The sequence below is a fragment of the Gopherus flavomarginatus genome, chromosome 21, assembly GCF_025201925.1.
Source record: "Gopherus flavomarginatus isolate rGopFla2 chromosome 21, rGopFla2.mat.asm, whole genome shotgun sequence".
NCBI lineage: Eukaryota > Metazoa > Chordata > Testudines > Testudinidae > Gopherus > Gopherus flavomarginatus.
Window position 1 is genome coordinate 4,967,383 of NC_066637.1, and position 12,831 is coordinate 4,980,213.

The following is a 12,831-nucleotide window of genomic DNA, read 5'->3' on the forward strand; positions in this document are numbered from 1 at the left end:
TTTCCCATATTGATAAATATCCTGACTTTACCTGCATGTTTGCTTTTTTTTAAACTGAGAGCAGAAGAGAACCCACAGACTTCAGTTTTACAATGCTGGGATTTTTGCATTGCAAGTTTCATCTCACTGCTGCAGTTTTCCATTCAGGTTCTGAAAAGAATGGGGGGAATTTCTTGGTCATCATATTACTGAAATAACAATGGTCTTGAACTCACTCCCGGGGATGTTAACTGATATACTGAAATGCAGAAAACCCAGTTTTCTAAAAACACTGAATATATTTTAAGGAGCAATTAAGCGTGTGTGTGTGTGTGTGTGTGTGCGTGTGTGCGTGTGTGCGTGTGTGCGTGTGCACGTGTGTGCGTGTGCACGTGTGTGCGCAAGTGAGCATACCCCTGCATTTGTATGATTCCAGCTGTTGAAATTCTTGTCAGTCAATTCTGAAGATAATATGTGAATGTCCACAGGCTACTGCTCCAGCAGAGGAAAGGCATGACGTGACTTTATTGTACAACAAAATGACCCTAAGAGATCTCCAGGAAAAGTTTGCATTGAATGTAAGTGTTTTGATAAGAATTCTATGGCTTCCAGCTCCTCCCACTGTCTATTCCAGGGGTCAGCAACCTTTCAGAAGTGCTGTGCTGAGTCTTCATTTATTCACTCTGATTTAAGGTTTCACATGCCAGTAATATATTTTAATGTTTTTAGAAGGTCTCTTTCTACAAGTCTATAATATATAACTAAGCTGTTGTTGCATGTAAAGTAAATAAGGTTTTTAAAATGTTTAAGAAGCTTCATTTAAAATTAAATTAAAATGCAAAGCCCTCCAGACCGGTGGTCAGGACCTGAGCAGTGTGAGTGCCACTGAAAATCAGCTCACATGCTGCCTTTGGCACACATGCCATAGGTTGCCTACCCTGGTCTACTCAATGGAAAACAGCTTTGCAGACTCTTTATACCTGCAAAAACAAAAGGGATTCAAAGTCATGCCTCTTCTTAATGTAAAGCTAAGAGATTTTTAAGGCATTTTCCTTTTAAACAAAGCCACAATTGAAGCATTTGCCAGACCGTAAATCTCTGACTCATGCAGGATCATAAATACCTGAACTCCAGTCCAAAAAGGGTGGTTTAAAGTCCTTTAGTTCTATGCACAGAAGAAACAGGTGTAAAACATGGTTTGTTCAGAGCTAGCATTATCATTTAGTAAAACTTGTAATGATTCATTCATCTCTTTTAGCATGGAAGTATCTCCATCAAAATCATTGCAGAAGTCTGCAAATGCCACAAGCAATTGTGGCCACAAGTCGTCCCAAATATGAGTTTGTGTTTCCTGTCTCCCAGCCATGTTTAAACTTTCAGTTGCACAAAGAAGTCAAATTACTGTAAGCAACTTCTTCACTTTGTGTAGAAGGATGTCTACAGCTCACAAGCCCTCAACCGAACAGTAGCTAATCCGATCTGCATTTTGACTAACAATGCGTTGACCCGACAAAAGCAGTGGGAAACCCTTAACTAAATATTAACCCCATGGAAGGATGGATATTATTTTAAGTAGGTTTTAGCACAGATATGCAAGTAATATATGTATCTATTGATGAATAGCAGAGTAGCAATTCTAGCCAAGTTAGCGGGAAGAATAAAGTCTATACTTTCACCGTCACTACTAGATGAATTTGATGGGAATCCAAAACACTATCAAATTTCAGGTTGGAATTTTCCCAAAGGGCAGAGTCTCCTCCCATCTGTGATACATATATTTTTTACAGACAGAGGACAGGATGGAACTCAAATGACAGACTTTACCACCTTGTAAAAAAAACCTTAAACCCCATTTTAATTGGGAACCGAGTGAGAAAATTTAAACAAGGGGAGGACTTGTCATGCTCTTTTGCTGCAGTAGCAAAACAAAATAAATGAAGTCTTGCTGGTTTTCAGCTGTTGTGCAGGCCAAGGAGGGTCTGAAAGGGTAAATAAAGTAGGGTATTTACAGTTTGTTTGTTTGTTTTCTTCATGGCATTCAATATAATCTCATAATCACAGGCTCCCTCTGGTGGCAAATTCAATATCTGTCAAAAAAAATCCAACCAAAGACTTTGTCTAGCCAAAGGTAGGACAGGTTTGTGCGTAACATGCTTCAAAATGCAGACTCTGTCCTTCAAAAACACAAGGGTTTTTATTAGCGCCGTCATTACAAACATACAGCTCACGCTTGTAACGCAGAGTGGAGACTCAGAGGGTCTGTGCAAAAAAAAAAAAGGCGAGGAGGGCTCCAGAAACAACCATCTCCATACAACAGCAAGCTCAGCAGACAAGGACAGGGAGTGCCTGAAAATTACTGCCTCTGGGAAATGCAGGGGAGAGTTATTCAAAAAGTTTGCCCCCTTTTGTGCCACGATGCAGTTTGTTAGCTGAATGTGTTACATACCCCTGGCAACATTAAATGTCGCCTTGACATTTTGAGCACCACAGGTAGGTCTTGCAAAGCTTTTATTTGGGTCCAACATGAACACATCCTTTGCTACTTAGGGACCAAGATTTTTGGTGTTATCCATTTGATTTGCATCACAAACTTATCTTGTAACTACTGAGAAATTCCTATGCCCAAATTAAGCACATACAATATCTGATATTGAAATTAAAGTCAGCCAAGTCAGCTACTCATCACTGGCCAGTGGCATTCAGTCTGGCTGATGTCAGTACATATGTCAATGGGTTATTATTATCTGTGTAAACAATGAAGGATGATGCCTAATATAAATTGCCCATTTTGGAGACAGGAACTCCATTTTCCCAGAGTGTAAATTGCATCATTTTTCCTACAGGAGAAAGGGTCCTAGGGCCATAGCTATCACCGTAACTTGCCCTCCCGTTGCTGACACAACACAGTTCCCAATCTATCAGAAGATCAGCTGAACATAACATGAATAGCAGGGCCATTACTGGGACTTTGTGGCCTTTAGAAACTGTGCCAACACATTCATGCTTTTCTGCTAACCATGGGAAAAAGCCATTGACAAATGACTCTGGAAGTCTGGCGACTTGTGTCATCTGGCCCTTTTGTCCAATGATAGAACTCACCACCTTATGAGCTGTGACTAGCATGGACACTGTCAGTACTTTCCCACCTTCTAGCAGCTGAGAGTGTATTTCAACCCACCCACTCCATAGGAAACAGAGTTGCCATAAGAAGCTGTGAGCCTCAGACTTTCCAGAAGTTCACTACCTGGGTCATTGAGAAGATTTGCCTTCACCCACTGGTGTGATACTATGCATTCCTGTGTCTCTCAAAGCTGCTACTTTAACCCCATTCAAAATATACCAAACCTACTTTTTCCCGCTCTGTTAGCTAGCTTAGCATGCTGCTTTGGCGTCAGAGAACAATCACCTACTCTCCTTTCAATATTACAATTATAGTCACCATTACCATTCTTCTGTTCAAGTATATCTATATCAGTCTTTAACATGTCTACATCTACTGGTCCCCTGGCTCTCTCATTCCCCTGTTTATTTTGATGACTCTCTCTGCGGGACCTGTGGTGGTGGTCGGTCACTCAAGGCCCTTTGGAGTGACAGGGATGTAGTTTCCCCTCTGTTCCACTATTTTGGGGCCTCCTGCTAAGACGACATCCGTCCAGACTTGTAGTGCTCTTCACCCCCACCCTGGAAACAACAGTTGAGGGTATTGCCTTTGTCCTCCTTCTGGAAGTTGGGATGTTCTCACCTCCACAGAGCTCTCTATTGGGTGGATTGGAGTGGCCTGCTTCCATCATGATGGGGTGCCCTCAGTACCCCTTTGATAGCCCTGATCTCCATTTTAGACTTGTCTTCAATTCTCCAGTCTCATCCCAGCTGGTTGGTGCCACAAATGGATTTTTTTTTTAAACTGGTGCTACTTCCTCATCAGTCTCTGACTCACAAACAACAGATGCCTCTTGCGTGACATTAAGTTCTGCCGCTTTTCCTCATGCCTGACTTGCTCTTCGTGCTGTTTCTCTCTTTCCTAGCCAGTTACAATGTTCAATGGCTCCAACAACGCTTCATCTGTGACTGAATTATCTTGGAGATAGGGCAACATCACAGTCCGAATTTTCCTATTCTGCAGCCCAGGAGACTGAATGGAGGAGCATATTTTGCACCCGGAGCAGGAGGAAAGATCCCAGCTCTAGCAGGGCTTGTTGGATCCATACTTAAAGCAGCAAAGGGATCAGATGCATGCTTATGGCATATTTAAAAATCTGTGCCTATAGATAATGCAATAAAATATGACAGGCTCTTGCTTTTGGTTCCACTGATACCTAAAAGACTTTGTCTTCTACAGCCAATGCAACTAGGCACTATTTACAAATATTATAACACAAGTTGCAGCGGGGCCCTTAGTGTTGCTGGACAAGTAAGGAGACATTTCTATAGGCAGGAATCCTCTCTATTGAATATGCCCTGCTGCTAGCCCCAGAGTTCCCAGTCCCAGGTAGCACAGTGAGAGGAGGCAGGATTCCATTGTAATAGGTATAAAGAAAAGCTTGGAATCGGTGTCTGCCTTTCTCTGCCCTCACAGGAGTTTAACTGGACTCTCTTCATCCAAGGCATCATGTCTTCAGTAAACGTTCAGATCCACCTGGATGAGGAGGTAGTTGTGTATGGCGTGCCCTACCTGCAGGAGCTCAAAGCGATTATCTCCAACTACTCAGCAAGGTAAAGGTACTGGGAAAGAACTGGGGTTAAGGAAGAAGAGATGGGGTGTCATCTGGCGCTCAAATGGGCCAAAGTGGGAATAAGAAGGGTTTTCTTCCTGGCTACGCCACAGACTCCCTGGTGAAATTATGTCACATTTCTGGGTACTCCATGCTATAAATTAGGGATAACAACCTTGCAGGGGTGGTGGAAGGCAACAGTCATTGAAGTGTGGGAGGATCTCAGCCTCTAATTGACTAGTGTCATAGTAAAGAAACAAGAGGATGTGCTTTAGCTCCCATTACATTCTAAAAGGAGAAATAGGTGGAAATTAGAAACTTGGTCCCCAAAGAGCACCAGGGAATGAGGGGGTGTGGAGTGATACTGATGGTCTGGCTCCTCTATGCATGTTGTGCACGCTGGATGCTTCTGCAATTAATCAACTGAGCTAAATAAAAGCAGCCACAATTGTCCCCATAGATGCTGCAAGAAACTTGGCAGCCATTGCTAGCCCTGTCCTCTGCATTCAGAGTAAAGCTTGCACTGTGACTATCTGCAATAGAGTGGCCCATTGCATGACCTTAAACTCCACTTTGCTTTCTACCCACAGCACCATCCAGAACTACCTAGTCTGGCGACTGGTGACTGACAGGGTCAGCAGCTTGAGTCGGCGTTTCAAGGACGCCCGGGCCCACTACCGAAAGGTAAGCCCCTCCCCTGCCAAAGAGTCCAGTCAGCTGTGACATCATTCTGCATTAGTGGTCTTGAACCCATCAGCATCAGGGCATCATGATCCTAGACAAAGGGCAGCCAGTCTCTATCTGCACAATGGACTTTAACCAAATCAACATTCTAACCTCTGCTTTGAGTGAAAGGTTGGCTCAATGTGTGAAGTTTAAACTCAGATCCAAACACCACCAGAGTCTAGAAATGTTAACATCTGCAGTTATGGGGCAGGCCCATCCCTAGTGTTGTCATCTAGGTCTGTTCTTTTTTGAGTTAAGGTGGCTGCTGGATGCCCAGACATGAAAAGTGCAAAGCAAAGCTGAACGAACAACTAAGATGTTTCAGTTTCTTTCATCCCCACGGGGAAATGGGTTCTGCGTCTCTTTGGACCTACATGTGGGAATGGACCAACATACAAATCCCATCACATCGCTAGGAATAAGAAAACCAGATCAAATAAACTAAATGCCAGCTTTAGTATTAGACTCAAGATGGGAACTGAAATGAGCCTTTTACTGACATTCAAAATACCATGAGAAACTCTGGGTCAGTCTGAACTCCACAGGCTCAGGGCTTCCAGGTAGACCTTTCTTGGATACATATCCTCCAAACCATTTGACACTAGCCCATCACTAGTGACAAATCTTCCAACAGACCATTTGTTTGAACCACCTTTGCAGGAGGGCAGGAACCCTCCCTGAGATGCCTTCACCTCCTATAGATTGTAAAGCCCAGGGGTTCTCACCCTTTTTCTGTCTGAGCCCCCCCTCCCCCAACATGTATAAAAACTCCACCACCCACCTGTGCCACAACAACTAGTGTTTATGCATATGAAAATGAGGTCTGGGATTAGGGGTAGCAAGCAGGGCAATTGCCTTGGTCCCCATGCTACAAGGGGCCTCCTGAAGCTAAGTTGCTTAGGTTTTGGCTTCAGCTCCAGGCTTCACCCCACATGGTGGGGTGTTGGCTTTTCTGCCCTGGACCCCAGCTAGTTTAATGCCAACCTTTTTAGCCGAGCCCCTAAAACCTGCTCGTGGTCCCAGACCCCTGGCTGAGGATAGCTGGTAAAGCCACTTCATGTAGGAACAGGGTGGGTATCATGCTTACCTACCATGGTGAGGGGCACTGCAGAAATGCCTTAGGCAGACAGATAGATGGAGAGAGAGATGAGCCATGAAATGACAGCGTGGTGGGACAGAAATTGAACAGTACCCATACCACCTCCTAATAATGTCCTGTGCACAGCGGATCAATGGAAGGAAGACCAGAGCTTCCGAAGAAATAAAGCTAAAGTGTGAGGGGACAGAAGCTGAACAGATGAGGGCCTCTCTCTTTGATTAGACCTCTCGCCCTTTAACAACTTGGGGTGGAGCTGAGGGAAGTTACGTAGGCAGAATTGATCCCCCTGCATTTCTCTTCCAGGCACTTTATGGGACAACACTGGAAGAGGCCCGTTGGCGGGAATGCGTGAGTTATGTCAACAACAACATGGAGAACGCGGTGGGAGCTCTGTATGTCAGGGAGACATTTGCTGGTGAGAGCAAGAGGATGGTATGTAGTTTACCTTTCATGCTATCATAAGCCCACAATTCCCGTGGATCCCCTCATCCCCCACCTCCATTCCCACCCCAAACCTGTGGCCTAATATCTTTTAAATATGTACATAGTGCAGAGCTTTAACATAACTCTGAGGAGACAGACAAGATGGGAGTTTCATTGTTCCTAAGGCAGAGGATTATGGGATCTCTCTTCTGAGAGGGATTTCACCTTCTGCAGATAGTCAGCCACTTTCTGACAGCATACCAGCAGGCCCCAGGTCCTCTCTTTGTTTTCTCGGGAAATACTGAAGACTGTCAGCCAGCAGGCCAGTGGTAAAGCTGAGAACAAACCTCAGAGTGCCAGTGTTCCAGTCTAGTGCATTATCCACTAGGCCAGACAGCTCAGATGGGTCACGCTATGTGATTTGTGACTTTCCACATGCTTTGCCTCCCAATGGTATCCCAGCATGGTTAGCTGCTGAGCACAATACCGATCTCTTGCCTGCCTTTCAGCTCCTCCAGTTCTTGTCTCCCACAGTTCAGCCAAGTCAGGAGACACACATAACAGAGTCTTGGGAACTGTGCTAATCAGCCAGCAGGTAGCAGACACAGGAGACTCATTTATGGTGTATATTTAATTGTGGGGCTCCATGTACTATCACAAAGCATTTGAGGAGATTATTCTTCATTAGGAGCCTGCTATCTCTCTAGAAGTTGTTGAGAAGAAAAAATAGCATGTCACTGATGAATTTCTTATTTGTCTCTATTTTAGGTCCGAGACTTAATAGACAAAATCCGGGAAGTGTTCATTGAGACACTTGATGAATTACAGTGGATGGATGAAACATCAAAAGAGAAAGCTCGTGAGAAGGTCAGAAATAACAAGAAACCTCAATATCCTGTGTGGGAATATCAGAAAATCGTGTCAAATTTTGCAAGACTTATTTTCCATCCCTTAAAAAAGGAGATGAGAGAGAGGGAGAGAGAGAGAGAGAGAGAGAAATAAAAATCCACTTTCACAGTTATCCTTAATTTTCTCCAGGATATTGCTTTTGATCCTTTATTTATTTAGCTTTCAAACATTTTTTATTTCCAAACAAACTATAATAGAATCTAATGTAACGTATCCCATAAAAGTGGTAAGCCAAAGAAACCCAAACAAACTACAAATTACTTAAAAGAGCCAAATTGGTAAAACCAATTAAAAAGAAATATATTAGTAATAAACTTCCAAAAGATTAGGCCACCTTCCCTTAAATTCTTCCTGGTTATGAATCAAATGAAGAGCACCCTTTTTGATGCAGGTCAGTGCATTATTCCACAATATGAAGGTATTCAGATGGTTCCCAAATGGAAACTTGCCTATTAAAAAAACTTGCTTCTCAGTAATGCCTTCTTTCAAAAACTATTTGGGTCACTCTATACCGCATTGCAAAAGGCTGCGCTTCTTCAGCAATGGGACGTTTGAGGATTTTCATTGCAGAGAGCCCCATGTCCAGAGCTCTCTCTGAGGGAGTAGATGTAGCAGAAGCTGACATGTTTAAATAATGCAGCCATATGTTCGTATGGAATGAGGGAGCAGAAGGAACCCTGTGTTAATCTCATATCTTGTCGGACTATTGACTTTAGTGGTGTTGCATGAATTGGATCTGGAGCCATTTGTTGTTGAAGTCAATGGAAATCATTCACAGATGGTGGATCAAGCCTTTAGGGCCCTCAGTGGAACTTGGATCTAGGCCATAAATGAGGACAGAATGTATCCTCTGGAGATTGAACGTTAAAATGATCATTGAATCCTACTGCAGTCCCCATTGAAGTCACTTTCCTCTGAATTCAGGAAGCCCGATATAAGTGCACCAAATGCTTGTACCCAAGCCTATCACCCCTGAACAACTCTTGCACAAATTCTCAATACTTACATCAAACACACTCTTTGTTGGCTCATCATATGAATATTGACTAGGTTAAATTCACCCTGGGTTAACTCCACTGAAACTAGTGGACCAACACCAGCAACGAATTTGATCCATTGTCTGCAGCAATCCAGATTTTTTTTTTTTTTTTTTTTTTACTATTTTGAGACCATTGTGGACTCTCTTTTCTTGTAGGCAATGGCAATTAAAGAGCAAATTGGCTACCCAGACTATATTTTGGAAGATCAGAATGAAAAACTGGATCAGGAATATGCAAATGTAAGTATGCGGCACGTACCTGAACAGGGTTAATACAAAAGTGTAAACATACTGCATTGCTATTTACAATATTAAATGCCTGTGTTACTGTCACCCCCAGATACCCCAATCAGGACTAAGGCCCCATTGTGCTAGATTCTGTATAACACATGCAAAGACCTAGTCCTTGCCCCCGAACAGCTCACTATCTAAGAAGGAGCTGGCCATCTGTTTCTATACGATGTATAACCACAGGACAAATATTTCATAGCAACATCCCATAGGCGGTGGTTAAAGGAAATTCTCCATTAAAAGAAACTTGCTAATACGCTGTGATTTGTATTTCTTCAGTTAAACTTCAGTGAGCACAAGTATTTTGAAAACAGCCTGGAAAACCTGAGGGCTGGAGCCCAGAAGAGCTTGAAAAAACTTCGAGAGAGAGTTGACCAAGATATGTGAGTGTCCAGACTGCATGGCTATATAAGCACCCTAAATCCTGGAATAATGGTTAGGCACCACCCTGGAGCTACAGGGTGGCATTGCCCTTCTCCACTCATATCAGATCATTACGAATACTTTTGTTTGTGGCTGTCTAAGAATGGGGTATCTGAGGGAATTGAACAAAGAGCTCTTTGTCTGCCTCTAGTGGTAATGTATGTTACAGTGGCTACATGGGATCATTCAGACCTTTTGGAACCTCAGTTTAGTCCTTCACAGAACCACTTTACACACTATTATATTACCATGGAGCCACTTATCACAAACACTGAGACTGATCTTCTTGGCAGGGGAGCAATGGGGATGGGCCAGTGTGTACTTTGGAAAGCAAATAACTGAAAGGAGTGTGACAAAGTTCCTCCTCTACCTTGGTGGGTCCTGCACTTATTGGCAGATTTGCTCACCTCAGTGATCTTCCCCACGGTCTGGATCAACTCCTCCTGTGTCTGATCAGGAGCTGGGAGGTTTGGGGGGAACCCGGGCCCACCCTCTACCCTGGGTTCCAGCCCAGGGCCCTGTGGATTGCAGCTGTCTATAGTGTCTCCTGTAACAGCTGCATGACAGCGACAACTCCCTGGGCTACTTCCCCAAGGCCTCCTCCAAACACCTTCTTTATCCTCACCGCAGGACCTTCCTCCTGGTATCTGATAACGCTCGTACTCCATAGTCCTCCAGCAGCACAGCCTCTCACTCTCAGCTCCTTGTGCCTCTTGCTCCCAGCTCCCGATATGCACTTCCTCTCCTCTAGCTCCTCCCTCCCTGACTGGAGAGCGCTCCTTTTTAAAGCCCTGATTAGCCTGCCTTGATTGGCTGCAGGTGTTCTAATCAGCCTGTCTGCCTTAATTGGTTCTAGCAAGTTCCTGATTCCTCTAGTGCAGCCCTCGTCTGGTCACACAGGGAACAGAAAACTACTCACCCAGTGACCAGTATATTTGCCCTCTGCTAGACTTCTGTACCCCACTGGCCTGGGTCTGTCACAGGAGGTAAAAACCATGACTTAAAATAGCCTTTCAAAGTCCAGCTCCCAACACATCTGGGCTTTGTAGCTGTTTAGATCTGGATCCAGAACTGAACTTTTAAGCTCAGGCTCATCTTTAACTAAGATAATTTATTGCTATGGAGGATGAAGCAATTAAATATCAGCATTTTCACCCCGACTATTAAAAATGTTAATTTTAGTCGTCTGAAAATGTAATTTTTACTATATCAGTGTCATGGCAACAGGGCTGACTGCACCTCTAACCCCTTCTCTGGCCTCTCTGAGTCCACCCCCTCAAGTGTCAGGCCTCAGGCCTTTATCTTTCTGAGGTGGAGTCTGACAATTCCCCCCTTTTGGGGCTGGGTCCTGAGCTCAAGCCTTCCAGTCTATTGACTGTGCTGCAAGGCCTGCAAGACCACTGGGTTCATGTACCTGCAATTCTTCCCTTTGGGAGCTTAGAACCAGTAATGAATACAGGGACCCAAAGTAACCTTCCTTAAAACAGGTGCATTGTTTATTTGACAACAAGAACAAAGCATAACATAAGAGAAAAGGATTTTAAAACAGTAAAAGGCCCAGTAGCTAGAGTCTGACCATCCTCTTCTTGGGGACCCCGGTAGGTCTAACTTCCCCCTTAGTCCCTCAGCCTCTGGAGTCTGGGTTCACCTTAGCTCTCCCTCCCTGTCCTTGAGGGCCTGTCTAGGAATCCAGTCCACAGTTTTTGTTCTGTCAGCTCCCATGCTTGCCCAAAACCAGTCCGGTGAGGGCCACCGTGGGACAGAGCCAGAGCATCCAAGTGAATGGCCCAGGCATTGTTTCTCAGTGTTTGCTGGGAAGGGTCTATCTGGTTCCTCCTCACCCCTACTTTGAGTGTGCATTTCCTGACCATCCTGCTATTGAATTAATTCAATACGTGCATAGCGTAAGCCCCCCCCCTCAACAATTAGACACACAGAGAACATACAGCATTCATAAACTATTACAGGAAGCTCCAAATCTTTTACACTTGGCAAGGCAAGCTGCTATTGAGTAAGGAGCATCGTCCTGTAACATTAGCCTTCAGCATGAGTGGTTTTGCTGGTTACGGGCAGCAGCAAGAAAGCCAACAACAGATTGGTTGTTTACATGCTAGTGGGCCTCCATGGAGCACGAGGATGTTCCCAAGACAAAAGAAAAGCAGAAGCAAACTCCAAAATGCATTTGATTAACACCTCTGTTTATATAACACAAAATATACTGTTAACAAAGGGTTGGTCTGGGATCTTGCTTCTATTGAAGCCAGCAGGAATTTGGCCGTGAACTTCCATGGAAGCAGGCTCAAGCCTAAAATCATTATGTTTTCATAAACAATGATATTAAGGACTTTGTGTTAGAATAGTGCAGCCAAAAGCCATTCGGTTTAGATTAAGGTGTGGAAAAAGTGCCCTGATGTCAATGCCTTGCACTGCAGCCATTTTATTTTCATCTAATATGCAGAATATATCTCCTAAAGCCTGTGTAGGTTACAGTATCTATCACTCACAGGTTGGTATTTAGGGAATTGGGATGTATTAAGCAATGGAAAAGTCATATCATTTGATCGAAAGCCCATTGGACTTAAAGGGAACTTTTTTTCACTGACTTAATGAGCTTTGGGTCAGGCTTTCTTTGTGTGATAATTTGGTAGTGTGTGGAGTTATGCCTTTCATTTTTCATGTATGATTTGTAGATTTCCAGCAAAGTCCCCTTGTAGGCTTGGAAGATTTTCCCAGTAAGCCATAAAACCACTTATCACTTTAGATCATTGACAGTCCATTGTTCAAAGACCCAAATTGAACAAGATTTTATAACTACTATCTTATTCAGCATCGTATCAACTACTTACCACAGTTGGACGCAATGCCTATGTTCACATCCTGGAAGTGTCCCTTTGTAGAGTAAAACGAAAGGTTTGTTATTATAAGTCTCTTGACTAGTCAGCTGTTCATTTCATGATGCAGTGAGGTATCTCTGGGAGATGCTATGAAACCATATTGTGATGTAGTCATTCATTATAGACTGAGGAGGGACTGGGAGCTGTTCCAAAATCATATACTTCAAACAGGAGTTCCTTATCAAAATTAGTACTCACTATTTATGAAAAATCGGTTTCACAATATAGATGGTAGTACGTCTGGTTCTACATTTGTAATGATTTACTCTCTGACTGTTCTAATCAAACATTTTCAATAGACAAACTTAGTCCCAGTTCTCAGTCTGGGTAAATCCA

At 43.6% G+C, this 12,831-nt stretch overlaps 1 protein-coding gene across 2 annotated transcripts in view; it reads left to right on the forward strand.

Annotated features, from left to right (window-relative positions):
• The window catches only part of MMEL1 (membrane metalloendopeptidase like 1), a 48,306-nt gene that overhangs the window by 23,310 nt on the left and 12,165 nt on the right, over nt 1–12,831 (forward strand). For both annotated transcript variants that reach the window (XM_050931965.1, XM_050931964.1), the window contains exons 10-16: nt 468–557; nt 4,556–4,692; nt 5,282–5,375; nt 6,820–6,948; nt 7,708–7,806; nt 9,044–9,127; nt 9,458–9,561. In XM_050931965.1, the coding sequence (XP_050787922.1) occupies nt 468–557; nt 4,556–4,692; nt 5,282–5,375; nt 6,820–6,948; nt 7,708–7,806; nt 9,044–9,127; nt 9,458–9,561 (737 nt within the window). The remainder of the gene's footprint in view (nt 1–467; nt 558–4,555; nt 4,693–5,281; nt 5,376–6,819; nt 6,949–7,707; nt 7,807–9,043; nt 9,128–9,457; nt 9,562–12,831) is intronic.